This window comes from Anser anser, assembly GCF_964211835.1.
Source record: "Anser anser genome assembly, chromosome: 2".
Classification (NCBI taxonomy): domain Eukaryota; kingdom Metazoa; phylum Chordata; class Aves; order Anseriformes; family Anatidae; genus Anser; species Anser anser.
Genome location: NC_139721.1, coordinates 74984895 through 74998030, shown reverse-complemented (window position 1 = coordinate 74998030; position 13136 = coordinate 74984895). Strand labels below are relative to the sequence as shown.

At 41.8% G+C, this 13136-nt stretch overlaps 2 protein-coding genes across 5 annotated transcripts in view; one reads left to right on the top strand and one right to left on the bottom strand.

The window, feature by feature from the left end:
- FASTKD3 (FAST kinase domains 3) overlaps nt 1-2459 on the top strand; it is a 9187-nt gene extending 6728 nt beyond the window's left edge. For all 3 annotated transcript variants that reach the window (XM_083827180.1, XM_083827181.1, XM_083827179.1), the window contains 2 exons: nt 774-888; nt 2173-2459. In XM_083827180.1, the coding sequence (XP_083683306.1) occupies nt 774-888; nt 2173-2271 (214 nt within the window). In that variant the 3' untranslated portion in view covers nt 2272-2459. The remainder of the gene's footprint in view (nt 1-773; nt 889-2172) is intronic.
- On the bottom strand, nt 812-13136 carry CFAP90 (cilia and flagella associated protein 90). Of its 2 annotated transcripts, none has more exons than XM_083827184.1 (3): nt 11552-13136; nt 8977-9089; nt 812-935 (listed from the first exon to the last, which is right to left on the bottom strand). In XM_083827184.1, exons 1-3 carry the CDS (start codon nt 11759-11761, stop codon nt 845-847), a joined length of 414 nt encoding a protein of 137 aa, XP_083683310.1. In that variant the 5' UTR covers nt 11762-13136; the 3' UTR covers nt 812-844. The 2 variants fall into 2 exon arrangements, with proteins under 2 accessions (XP_083683310.1, XP_083683309.1); XM_083827183.1 differs by lacking the exon at nt 812-935 and adding an exon at nt 2598-4889 and having other exon boundaries at nt 8977-9093.

Below are 13136 nucleotides of genomic sequence, written 5' to 3'. Positions count from 1 at the left end.
GTTAAACAAGGACTGTTTTGAGAAACCTTAGATACGAAGTTAGGCAACCTGCCTGTGCTGTGTTTGCAACTGTGCTTCTGTGGATAAAGCAAAATTCTTTGAAGAGGTTATGTTTGCTCCAGCTTGACATTCACAAGGCTCACAGAATAACATAAATGCTTTCAAAAATCTAAATGTTTGAAAACGAGCTTTGAATTTTTTAAAAACTTACAGCTTTCATGTATAAATAAAGTCACAATATATTTAACCTACTGAAAATATATTTTATAGTGGATAAACAAATTTTGTTTTAAGTCAATGTAATTTTATGTAACCAAATAGGAAAAAGCATAGTTGCAGTCCATGATGCTGCCAACCATATGCACAGGTTTAACTTGAATCCCTAATAAGTTGAATAAAGTTAGCTACTGAAATGTTTTCGAGATGAGACAAGTATTTTGCTCAGTTTTCCTACTAGAAGAATTCAAAACAGCTTACCGATAATAGTGTTAAAAATACCACACTCTTATTGTTAACTTGTGTAGTAATTTTTATTTAGAGCATATAATAGGCTTTTCAGATCTGTTTCACTAAGCTTCAGTCCCCGTCCCCCAACTTTAAACTGAGTGATTTATATTGGCCTAAAATAGGTAACTACCATCCTACAATGTTTAATTGTAGGAGGTGTTAGGGAATAAGAGGAGGTATTGTCTCATCCTTAGGGACTGCAGTAGTTGTGTAAACTAAAATGATTTACTTTTTTTCTGATATATAATACTTGTGTTTGATTTTAGAATTGCCCTCTGTGTCGATGGTCGAAATAGGTTCTGTATTAACAGCCGCAATCTGCTGGGAGAGGAAGCCATCAAACAGAGGCATCTTCAGTTACTTGGTTATAAAGTTGTGCAGGTAAAGTCCAGCGACAGCAGTTTGCATCCAGAGCCAGTGGACTATGGCTAACAAAACAAGTGAAAAATGATTACTACATAATACTTAAAATTGTAGTTGCAAGCACGTCCCACGGCAGGTATAATCTTGTCCTTTCTGCATTGTGTTCTCTTTGCCTAACTTTTGCCTTTTGGGAGGTCTGTTGCATAAGTTCCTTCTTTTTTCTTGGATTAGTTAGTGTTTCCTGCCTGTACAAATAGTAGCTGCTTGAAAGCGTACTTCTCTGCAGTGATTGCAGTTCAAATCTTAAATGAAAATGCTTTGTTAAGAGTTCAGTAGGATCATAGAATCACTGGGTGGTTTGGGTTGGAAGGGACCTTAAAGATCACCCAGTTCCAACCCCCTGCCATGGGCAGGGACACCTCCCACCAGACCAGGTTGCCCAAAGCCCCATCCAGCCTGGCCTTGAACACCTCCAGGGATGGGGCATCCACAGCTTCTCTGGGCAGCCTGTGCCAGTGCCTCACCACCCTCTGTGTAAAGAATTTCTTCCTTATATCTAATCTAAATCTCCCCTCTTTTAGTTTAAAGCCATTCCCCCTCGTCCTGTCATTACACAGAGTCCCTGCCCAGCTTTCCTGTAGGCCCCCTTGAGGTACTGGAAGGCTGCAGTGAGGTCTCCCTGGAGCCTTCTCTTCTCCAGGCTGAACAACCCCAGCTCCTTCAGCCTGTCTTCACAGGAGAGGTGCTCCAACCCTCTGATCATCCTCATGGCCCTCCTCTGGACTCGCCTAAGGATCCAGAGGATCCTGGATCAGGATTTGCAGTTAAATACTTTTTTAAAAGATATGAATTTGGAGTTTAAAAACAAGAGGTTTTTTTTTTAAAAAAAAAATGGTATAATAAATACAATTTTCACAAAACAGGGTACATACTTTGTTTTGCCTGTTGAATAAATAGGCAAATGTTGAAAAAAAAAATTTTATCTCTAAACATATTTTGGACCAAAACACTTTTAGATTTTCAGATACCTATTTCCCTTTACAGTCACTTATCACATAAGCCTGACTACTTTATATTTAACTTAGTATAAATTGTAATCAATATCATTCTTTGCTTTGCAATAACTTCTCTTCAGGTAATTCTTCCAAGTTTCACGGGTCAATAATATGTTTAGGATTAAATGTTTTATTTTAAAGTACAACTTCTTTTGATGTGAAATTATCCATCTGTTTAATGAAAGTTAATCTTACCCAATTGTTTATTAGAGGATATCTCCAGCGGTTATTTTGGTTTCATTTCCAGGTTCCATTTTTTGAGATAGAAAGTCTAAACACTAGCAGAAAAATGGCAGAATATCTACACAAAAAAATCTTTCCTTGCACATATGGACTTGGCTGCTGACACTTGGGAATAATACTTCTTCACAACTTGACCTCCTGTACCTTGAAGTGCACATATTGTGCGTGGAAGAGCAATTCTGTTTTCTAAGTAACTCCATGTAAGATGATTTCAGCTTCTGAATGTGTGACCTTCCAATATTTGGAAGAATTGACATGTAAAGAGTAATAAAGAGCAACATATTTTCTTAAGTTTTGTGTAAATATTTGTTACAGGACAGATGAAAGTCTCAAACAGTCAGTGCTGCATTTCCCTTTTATTTTCACTGGTTCAAACTCACAACTTTATATAGACTGGTGTGGCTATTTAAGGATACTAACTGTCGCTGTATGTACAAAATGTGCCATGTTACCTACCAATATATTTTTTTCTTGACAGTATAAAAAGAAATTATGCAAATTACTCATAGGTGGTCGTATGAGTTCCCAAGCGTTTCATAAAACTAAAATTTATAGTAGCTGCACAAGCACCATTGGCTTATAGCACATAGTTAAGAGTTGTAGAGTGCTGTTCACTAAATAGTAATGCCTTACAGAAAATAAGAATTTCTATGAAAGGTAGTCCTTTGTCACTACCTGAGCATTAAAGGGAGAAGTCAGTCACTCAGAACTGAATGAGGAACAAGTAGGAGGAGGAACAACACATGAAAAGCTTTCAAAAGTGAGGAGGGATGAGAAGGGATTGAAAGAGAAGGGGGTGACATAAGCAAGGAAATCAGTAAACTGACACTGTATCCTGATGACTCACTCCTTTCTCTAGGGTGGAAGTGAGCCTCTGATGCGTATTCCTCACATTGGCCAGAAGATGGTGGTGTTCTCAAACATTTATTTTCCCGTAGTTTTTTCGAACACAGATGGTTTGTAAATATAGAAAAACTACTTAAAAGAAGTAATTTGTACTGACTGTACTAAACTAAAAATAACCTTTACAGAATATGGTGATATTCTGTCTCATTCTTCACTGGCATACTTTTCATACTCTTTAAAAAAGCATTCTGGTATTGTTAGAAAACATTTCCTTCTCACTTTATTTTTACTCTGTGTGATTCCTTTTCATTTAATGCTGCTGGATTTGTTTAATGAAGCATTTATTGTTGAAAAGGAATGTAGCAGTTACTGCCCTCTTGTCCACAGCCATTGAAATAGGGAACCATGAAGGTCGTATAAATAAAAAGGGACAAACACCTCTCAGAATGGACTGATCTGTAAACTTGGCTTCTCGCATCATACTAAATACTCTATTGTTTGCCTAGTTTACTGCTTATCCGGGCCCCAGATGAAGAAGTTACTTGTTTGTATTATTATTTTTTTTACTAGCAGACTCACTGAATGCAAATGATTTACATTTCCTGTTCTTTAGTATCTGAGAGAACTGCTGTGTCAGTCAACACTGTGGACTTCCAGTCCTTCTTGTTCAAGTATGATCAGCCTGGCTACACGTTCCTTATTGAACAGCATCAATATTGCTGCAGCTTTAAACAACGGTCAATGGCACCTGAGAGCCAAACTACTGCACATCCTGCAGAAGATGTTTCTTCTCCTGGAAGTACCGTAAAACTCAACTGCTGGGTTCAGTGAGAATACAAAGAGGTAGATGTTTAAGAAGGTTTAGACATTTACCTCTAGGTATGCTTTTTAAATGACTCCTTGTGGCTTTTTGGTCCTTTCTACCAAATGAATTAGTTATTTTTCTCTTGCTAGTACCTTTTCTGCTTTTTTTTTTTTTTCCAGCAGTGGGTACGGAAACAAGGATGATTTTTTTTGTGACAGCATTCAACAGATCAGTCCCTCGGACAACATTTGTGTAATTAAAGTCAGCAAAATGGATTCATGAAATTAGTTAAACCCAAATTTTAGCATCTATTTAAATGCTAAGTACTCAGACATTCTCTTTAACTTGACTTCCACTTGAAGTCTACTGAAATTATGAAGCACTTCTGGAAATCAGACCATTTCTTTACTTGCCCATTTATAGGTTAAGCCCATCCCTTTTGGAAAATCTGTGTTGAATCACTGTTTCAGCTGTTGTGAAGATAAAATGATGCCTAGCATCATTTTGTAGCAACACTGTAAGGTTTAAGAAATCAGTGACCACTGATACCTTGAGGACCAAACTTGCTTAAATGTTAAGTCACGTAGGTGGAATCACTGCCTGAAATAGCACAGGCAGCTGTTCACCCAACAGGTCTCATTTCCAGTGTTACTTCCTAAAATGTTCGTCTCTTGTTGATGTTCTTCAAGAGATTTTTATGAGGCTATAAGGAGAAAACATACATTTGAATTAGCAAGAGGAAAAGTACAGCTGCTACTTCATCCAAATCATTTTCATTAGTTAAAACACAGGTGAAAAGACAAAAGCACTATTTTTCTTTTTGACATGAGTTTTGTTTGTTTGTTTGTTCTTCCACATAAACGTTTCTGGCAATGCCAGATACAAGAGATTTAGCATGGATCCAGGCTTGGGGAAGGTTTTTCCAATAGGCAGGTGATGCCATTTTTCCTGTAGAATTCTGTCTGCATGTGATTAATCCTCGCATGACCTTTCATCGGCTGCTCTGTGGGCTTATTTATGCGCCTCCCATACTCTGAAGATGACAAAACAGCGACAGGTCTTGCCATTTCCTGTGAAAATGTAACATTCTCCTTATGATAAAATCACAGAGCGAATACTTGGCAGTTATCTACTGCTAAATGTGCTGTGGCTGGGGGCACAATAACAGATGGAACTGTACAGCATCTGCTATACAAAAGTATATTTATTTAGCAGTGATCTGCACTCTTACTGTTCCATCCCTGACCTATTTTTTTATGTATATTAATAAACCACGAATGTATCACTAGATGACAAGATGATAAGGTATCAAACTGTGACACACACACACACACACACAGGCGATCACCATGTGATTACTGGCAAAGTAACTACTGTGTTACTGGAAAGTGGCACAGATTTTATTTTCATTCTTATTTTTCTTGTGCATGGACTTGCACAACTGAAAAACCAGAGATTTAGTTTGTGTCCCTTATTACAGGAACCTTACTTATTACCCTGCTTGCACAATTCAGTAAAACCATTATATGAAGAAAAAAAAAATCAAAGCCTAAAGAAAAACCCTGCACAACCCTTGGTGCGTGCAACCTTTCCCTGGAGGACATAAAGCATGCTATTGGATTTCTGCATGATGAAAGGTTTTACTAAAACTGCTTGTAGTTGTAAGATTATAGAAATAACTGCTCTGCAATGATGGGAAGCAAAGTTGCTGAAAAATAACCCAACCAAGACAAGATTATTTTAAGCCTGTCCTTAATAAACTGCATTTTAAGTGACTGTGCAATCACTAGCTGCAATCTGCAGTTCCTTCCTGTGCTGCAGCAACAGGGAGCTCTGGAGTCAGAAGGGAAAGGCAGGGTTTGTTTGTTTTTCTTTCCCTAGCCAAAGGTCTCAGATTTATCAGGCTGCTTGTGTGTTTGTGCACTGGCTAACACAATAAGCCTTGGTCCCCAATGTGTTTACCTAGTACTGCGATATAAATAATATCTACAAGAAGAATCAAAACGCAGACCACACCACAGTTCAGGTACAAACAAATGAGCTCTTTCCTACAACATAAATGGGTCTGAGCCATACCAAAATTTACGATTGGGCCTGTGAAACATGTGAACTACCACATTTCCTGCGAGAATGCAGGATGAAGTACAGACCCAAGGGAACTCGTAGCAGGGCAGTCAGGTGTGTAACATATCCAGATAGACAAATCTAGACCTGAGACTCTTGGGAAGATGGTGCAAGCCCTTTTTTTCAAACAAAACAGAGCATGAAAAAGCAACTATTCTTTCTCCAAATCTCCTACAGCCTTCCTGCCCATCTTGCTCCACCCCACTGAAAGCTATTCAGTACACCAAGTTCCAACCCCACCAAAACAAAAAGCAACAGTCAAGAACAGAAGGCAAAAAGATCAGACCATTTTCTCCCCATCCTTCCTGTGGATAAATATGGAGAAAGGAGAACTGACAGATTTTTTCACAGAATCACTGGGTGGTTTGGGTTGGAAGGGACCTTATCATCCAGTTCCAACCCCCTGCCATGGGCAGGGACACCTCCCACCAGACCAGGTTACCCAAAGCCCCATCCAGCCTGGCCTTGAACACCTCCAGGGATGGGGCATCCACAGCTTCTCTGGGCAGCCTGTGCCAGGGCCTCACCACCCTCTGAGTGAAGAATTTCTTCCTTATATCTAATATAAACCTACCCTCTTTTAGTTTAAAGCCATTACCTCTTGTAATATCACTACACTCCGACACAGAGTCCCTCCGCAGCTTTCCTGCAGGCCCCCTTTAGGCACTGGAAGGCCGCTGTAAGGTCTCCCCGGAGCCTTCTCTTCTCCAGGCTGAACAGCCGCAACTCCCTCAGCCTGTCTTCAGAGGAGAGGTGCACCAGCCCTCTGATCATCCTTATGGCCCTCCTCTGGTCTTGTTCTAATATGTCAATGTCCTTCTTATGTTGGGGGTCCCAGAGCTGAACGCAGTGCTCCAGGTGGGGTCTCACAAGAGCAGAGTAGAGGGGGAGAATCATCTTCCTCGCCCTACTGGTCACTCTGCTTTTGATGCAGCCCAGGATACAGTTGGCTTTCTGGGCTGTGAGTGCACATTGCTGGATCACATCAAGCTTCTCATCAACCAACACACCCAGGCCCTTCACTTCAGAGCTGTATTTCATGATTTTTGTGGGTTCTGCATTCAGCAGATATAATTTTTACCAACAGCTGGCTGGGAAGCATCCCATTTCATGCCCTCACTGTGTGTAATTCTACCACTGTTAACACTTGAAATCAGCAGTAGCAGCCATGTGCAAACACTCTCTCTGCAGTCACTGCATTATGTGCAGCTAAACTGAGCGTCTGTGATTGTGCTGCTGGATTCCCTGGGTGCACCCACGCACTCTGCAGGGAACGAAGGGCTAACTTGTAGTGGTTTGGGTTTTTTCCTCTTCAAAGAAAGAATTGCACTGTGGTAGATTCCGCCTGTCTCAGTGCTGTACTAGAGAGATGTGGATTTGGGCATTTTTATTTATTATGTTTTATAAAATTGTTAGTATTATATAAAGTCAGTGGGGGCCATTGAGGTAATTGAAGAGCAGAAGTTGAGTACGTGACCTGCATTTAATTACGGGTAGGTCCAGTGTTGGGCATCATCACGTGTGTGAGGATCATGTTGCAATGTTTAACAGCTGTGGTTTTGATGTGCCTCCACGCTAATTAAGGGACTGGATTAAGGGACACCTGTTCAGAACAGTTCCCAGGCAGAGTCACTTGCACTCATTGCCCAGCAGGGCTAGTGTGCATTCTGACCCAAAAGCGCTTGCTTTAGCAAGCAAACTTTTAGGAAAGTGAGTTTTGCTGATACTGAAGGGATGCGAGATCTCAGTTAAAAGTCTTAGCTTTGCACTAACAGAAAAACTGTTTCTACACAAATTTCCCAGACGGGTGTTGGGTTTGGGGGTCATGGTGGGATTGGCTTGGTTTAACTTAAACAAAAAGGATCATTTTTCATTAGTCATTTCCATGGCTTTTGGTCTTACGTAGGTTTGCAGTTTTGTTACTGGGCATGAGCAGGGGATAGTAATGGGAACTTTTGTGATTCCCTTGGGCGCATCTAATGCTCCCTGCACTGTCTGATGGAGTTGAAGGGGACTATGATTGTGCACTGAAATGTCTGGCATATATAGCTGCTAGTAAGAGGAATTACAAGCAGTGGCCTTTGTCCCAGTTTTTCAACAGTTTTATTACCTAGCAATTACAGTAATTTTAACTTCTTCTCTCTTCCTTCTTCCATTTCTATCATACCTAACACAAGCAACCACTCTTAGCTTACCCACCTCTTTCCATTCTATGAACCCTCTGCATTTTTGAGGACGTTAACACACAGAGGTTACATTTTGTCTGTTTTTGAACATCCTCCGCCTCTTTGATTGTCTGTGTGTGTATATATACACATATGTGTACATGTAACATGTATATGTGTATTATTCAGATGCTGTATGGAAAAATATATTTAAATGTATGTATATATTACAATATTTTTATTTTCAAGGCATTTGTTTAAAAATGTGTCTGCATACTTCCTTAGCTATCAGGTTGCACACTAAATCCAGATTCTGCTGGCCTTTAACGCATTGGCTTCAGCTAGCCTTTTCCAGGCATGTCCATGGTCTTCTGATTGACCTCCTCTTTGCATGAGCTCCCTATGAATTGCCTTCCTGCAGGGCAATCTGGTGTAAGTTTGAGTAACAAACACACCAGCTTCAGAGACCTGGGCTGTCTCAGCAAATGTCGATTGACACAGCGGAGTGCAGGGAGGGAGGATGTCACAGGGCAGTGGTTGAGTTGGAGCCCCTGGTTCCAGTCCTCTTAGCAAGAAGAGTTTTCAAGCATCACAGAAGTAGCTGTAGAACCACCAGAACTGCAAACTCCCAAGGGGCACAGACTGATCAGAAGTTATCCTCAGTAACCCTGAAACTCTGTAACAGGTGATTTGCCTCCCTGTGTGTACCTCTTTCCCACACCCTTTACCTTAAATAAGGTTTGTCACATGGAAATCCACAGGATGCAAAGAGCAGGAGCTAGCTCAGGTGTCTTGACTTGCTAATAAACTCCAGCCACCTCAAAATGTAAAAAATACCTTTAACAAAGAGAAATTATTAAGGGGTTACCTCATCGTTAATGTGAAGACCATGACTCTTTGAGTGTTCTCTGTCACATCGGTGAAGTTTTTTCTTGTAACCCTCTGGTCTTTTAAAAATAGAATCATAAGTGGAAACCCCTCCTGCCTTGAGAAAATGAGAAAAACGGCTAATTAGCAGTATTGTTCAGCTTTATTGGTTACATAATACATGTAGTCAATTCAATAATAAAACAGTGCACATATAGCATTAGATGATGGCAAACGTAATATATCTGAGGTATCATTAGCATGTTTGGGTCATTCCTTTGAAATAATTTGCAATAAAAATACCAAATTAGGTGTGGTTATTTATTTATTTATTTTTGATCTGTCCGTCTTTCAAATTTCCCTTGTGGCAAATTACCTCAATTTTTCCCTGTAATCTGTTGAAAATTTTGGAAATGTAACTGCTTTATTTGTTTGCTTTACTTCTGTTTTTCTGAACTTCATACCCTCCTTCTTAAATTCATAAATTTGTCAAATAATCTGGCACTGTTATGTAAAAGGAAAGCTGGGAGTTTCAAAATTCATTTGGAATGAAGAAAATATTAGTGCTCTGCAATGGAATCACTATTTAATTTCTGATTAAAGCAGAACTGAGAAGAGTTCAGACACCTGCCACAGTGGTAATCCTGTCAACTGTAACATATGAAAATAAAGCAAACCCCAAGCCAAAATACTATTACATTTATGGTATCTGTTGACATAGTTACATCCTAAAAACAACATGAAAGACCTAATCTGCTAAGAAATGCATTAGTGAAATCCAATAAAAAAAAAGTTATCAGTGGAGGAATTTCAAAAACAAAAAGACCCATATCCCCTGTTTTAATATGCTGTCAGTTGCTTAAGACCTTCATTAAAAGGTCCATATTCCAGTGAACATGCCAATCGATTATTGTTTTTATGCATGGTTTACTAGTCCTGTCCTAGATGATCTGCTTTAGATCTTCTGCCACAGGTACAGAGACAACACTTCTGTGCTCAAAATCCTGGTAACTCTTTGCTGTTGTTTCTCTTTGCTGTTAAATGCTGACTTACTAGGCTGCGGTGGTGAGACATCTTCTGTGTAATGCTACTGAAGCTAAGCACTTTGCAAACATTCATTAATATTCCAGGCACAGATAAAATAGGTAATAGCTTTCTGCATGTCACAGAAAAGGAAACAGGACATGAACTGGCTACAGTAACTTATGCAAAGTAATACTGGGAGCAATTGTCAGCCAAGGGATTAAGAGGTGGGTATTTCTGGCTTTGGGCCATGTGCTAAGCATCTTCCTCTATTTATCTCTGCTTCAGTCTCTGCCACACAGTTTTTATGGGTCTTTAAGATCAAAAAAAAAAAAAAAAAAGAATTTCCCTTTTCCATATAAATTGAAATTTTCCAATGGTCTAATTCCTTAATTGTGCAGAAGAATGGGTCAAGTCTGGTTCCTCCCCTGTGGCCAGGCCCTGTGCTGTGAAGAAACCTATTTAACAGCTGTTATCACTTTCCGTTTCCATGCCACTGGAGCAGCTTTTTCTACAAACCAGGTCATCGGGAGTGTGAAAGTGGACTTTGTATTGTAAACAAAAGTTCTACCATATGGTTGCTAATTCTGTGCAGACTGGACGGACATCCTTCCTGCCAGCTCCACCACCCTGAGCACACCAGCCAAACCCTCTGACCTTCCCCAGCCTTACTCCTGTTGTGCCTTCCCTGCCGTGTCCTGGTAAGCACGACACTGACTGCGCTGGTTCACATTTGGCTCTGAGCACCTTCCCAAGGTGACACTGAGATCCACATGACAGCATTGAAAATGGCAGGGCCTCCAGCGGGGCCACCGGGCCAGCGCTGGAGAAATCTGCACTGCTGCTCACTTACGGGACAGCGGGTTCGCAGGGTCTGGCCAGCCGACTGACACATTAAGTGTCAGTGTAATACCTTTTGGAAGCATTCAGTTATCAATGCAGATGTCTGTTTTATTGTTTGAGCCGCTCTGTTGATTTTTCACATTAAAGTTAAGCATACAGAGAAATCTGTGTGATGCACACTGGAAACCGTTTCCCTTGACTGCAAATGGGGCCGTGTCTTACAGAAGGGCCTCAGCCCGCCTTTGTCAGAAAAAAGCAGGCAGTGCACCCATGCCTTGAGGCAGGTGGTGCTCTTCATCACCCCACCTCTAGCATTTCCCTAAAGACATTTACCTTCTTGCATTTCAACAGCACTATGGGGCTGGTGGGTCCTTAATCCTTGCACAGCTGCTGGCAAATTTATCTGCTTTCTGTCATCACCCAGTGAAAGATACCTCCCTCATTTTCTAGCCACACGTAGCACATACCTGTCACGCTTCACGAAGGCCTTTGAAGATGAAAATTGCTATCTGAGTGCCAAGTTACCACATCAGACTGCCTAGCTCAAGCGTAGAGCATGGCATTTTCGTAGGCCTCCCCCCTCCCCAGCTGGTAACTCACGCCCTTGAGATGCTTCCCAGGCGCCAGGCACCCTGCCAGCTGTGCAGGACAACGAGCACTGCTGCCAAAAACACGGGGGCTTCGCTTCTCCCCCCGGCGCCAGCCCTCACCTGGGCCTCTCGGTGGAAGTAGCTGAGCTTCGCGGGGCCCTCTCGCCTAGGCGGGATGTAGCTGAAGGCAGACAGGGAGGAGACGGGAGGCTGGCGCCTCCTTCCCACCCCGCTGCCTCCTTCTTCCTCATCCCCTCCGTGCTCTCCTGCCCCTGCTGGGGCGGGGGCCGCCATGTTGCCTGCTAGCGTTACCCGGTAACGCTCTGCCATGGCAGGGCGGGTGCGGGCGTCCCGGCCAAACGGGTCATGGAGGAGGGAAGGGCCGGGCTGAGCACTCCTGGGGTGAGGCGGTGTGGCAGGACCAGGCGGCCCACAGGGCTGTGTCTCAGCCCAGGGAAGCTCAGGGTGTGTGTTAAACCTGGAAATGTTTAAATGTGAGGCCACAGATTTAAGCAGCAGCCTCAAGGCTGCCTCACCAGGCAGTGTGCCCTGCACTCCGCCCAGCCTCCAGTTCCTTCCTCCCTTCAACCTCTGATTTATTACTGTCTCTGGAGGCTGGGGAATCACAGAACCACAAAGTATCCCAAATTAGAAGGGATCCCCAGGGACCATCGAGTCCAACTCCTGGGTCTGCACAGGACCACCCAAAATTCAGACCTTGTGTCTGAGAGCATTGTCCAAATGCTTCCTGAACTCCAGGCAACAGGGTGAGAACTAAACTGGACCAAAGGGGACTGACTTTTTCCTTTGGGGTTTGCACTATGCCAAAAATTCCCTCCCCTGGGACATTCCTGCACTTTGAGGGGCTGAATAAAAAGCACACCAAAACATGGTATTTCCAACAGCACTTTGGAGAACTAGGGGTGTCTTCTGCCCTGTCACCCAGCTGGGCACATTTTTCTGATGAGGTGTTTAGCCATTTCAGTCAGTTTGGTCTGAGGTACACACATACTCAGGTCTGGGGCACTAGAAGTGAGCAACTTCCAGGTGCAAGCTCTATTAACAGATCAGCTCTAAAATTGCTTTACTCCACTAGCACCTGACTCCTATTTTCTACATTCATTTCTCAGTTATCCTGTGTAACTATGACCATGATGTTTCCTACTGTGCTTCTTGGGGATCTGTGACTTAACTTAATTTGTGTTACTGCTCTTTTCTGCCACTGCAATATTAGTGCCATAGGTACAACATTGTTGTTATTATAGTTTCAGTATTTTTTGGCAAGCACTTTCACAACAGCAGTCTTCCAGGCATTTTGATTTTTACTGAACATCCAAAAAAAGAAAAAAAGTAAGAAGTATTCAGTCAGGGTACCAGACAGAAATCTTTACAACCAATTCCTTCAGGCATATTGGGTCCGTGTAATAATGACGTAAAAGTCCCTTTTCTACTATAGAGCTGCCATTCGCCATTAACTAATTGACTGACTAACGTAGCATCTTGCTCCTTTTCAACTGCAATGGGGAAGTATTTGTACTCTACAGACCTGGTGTTTTTTTTAATCATTCATGACAATTTCCATCTGCTTATCTAATAATATCCCTCTACCAATTAGGGTTCTCTTCTTCCTGTAGCACTGGTCAAATTACCACAGAGTATGTGAGCAGTAGAATTTAAAATCCAATAGCTGTATGATATCAGCTTC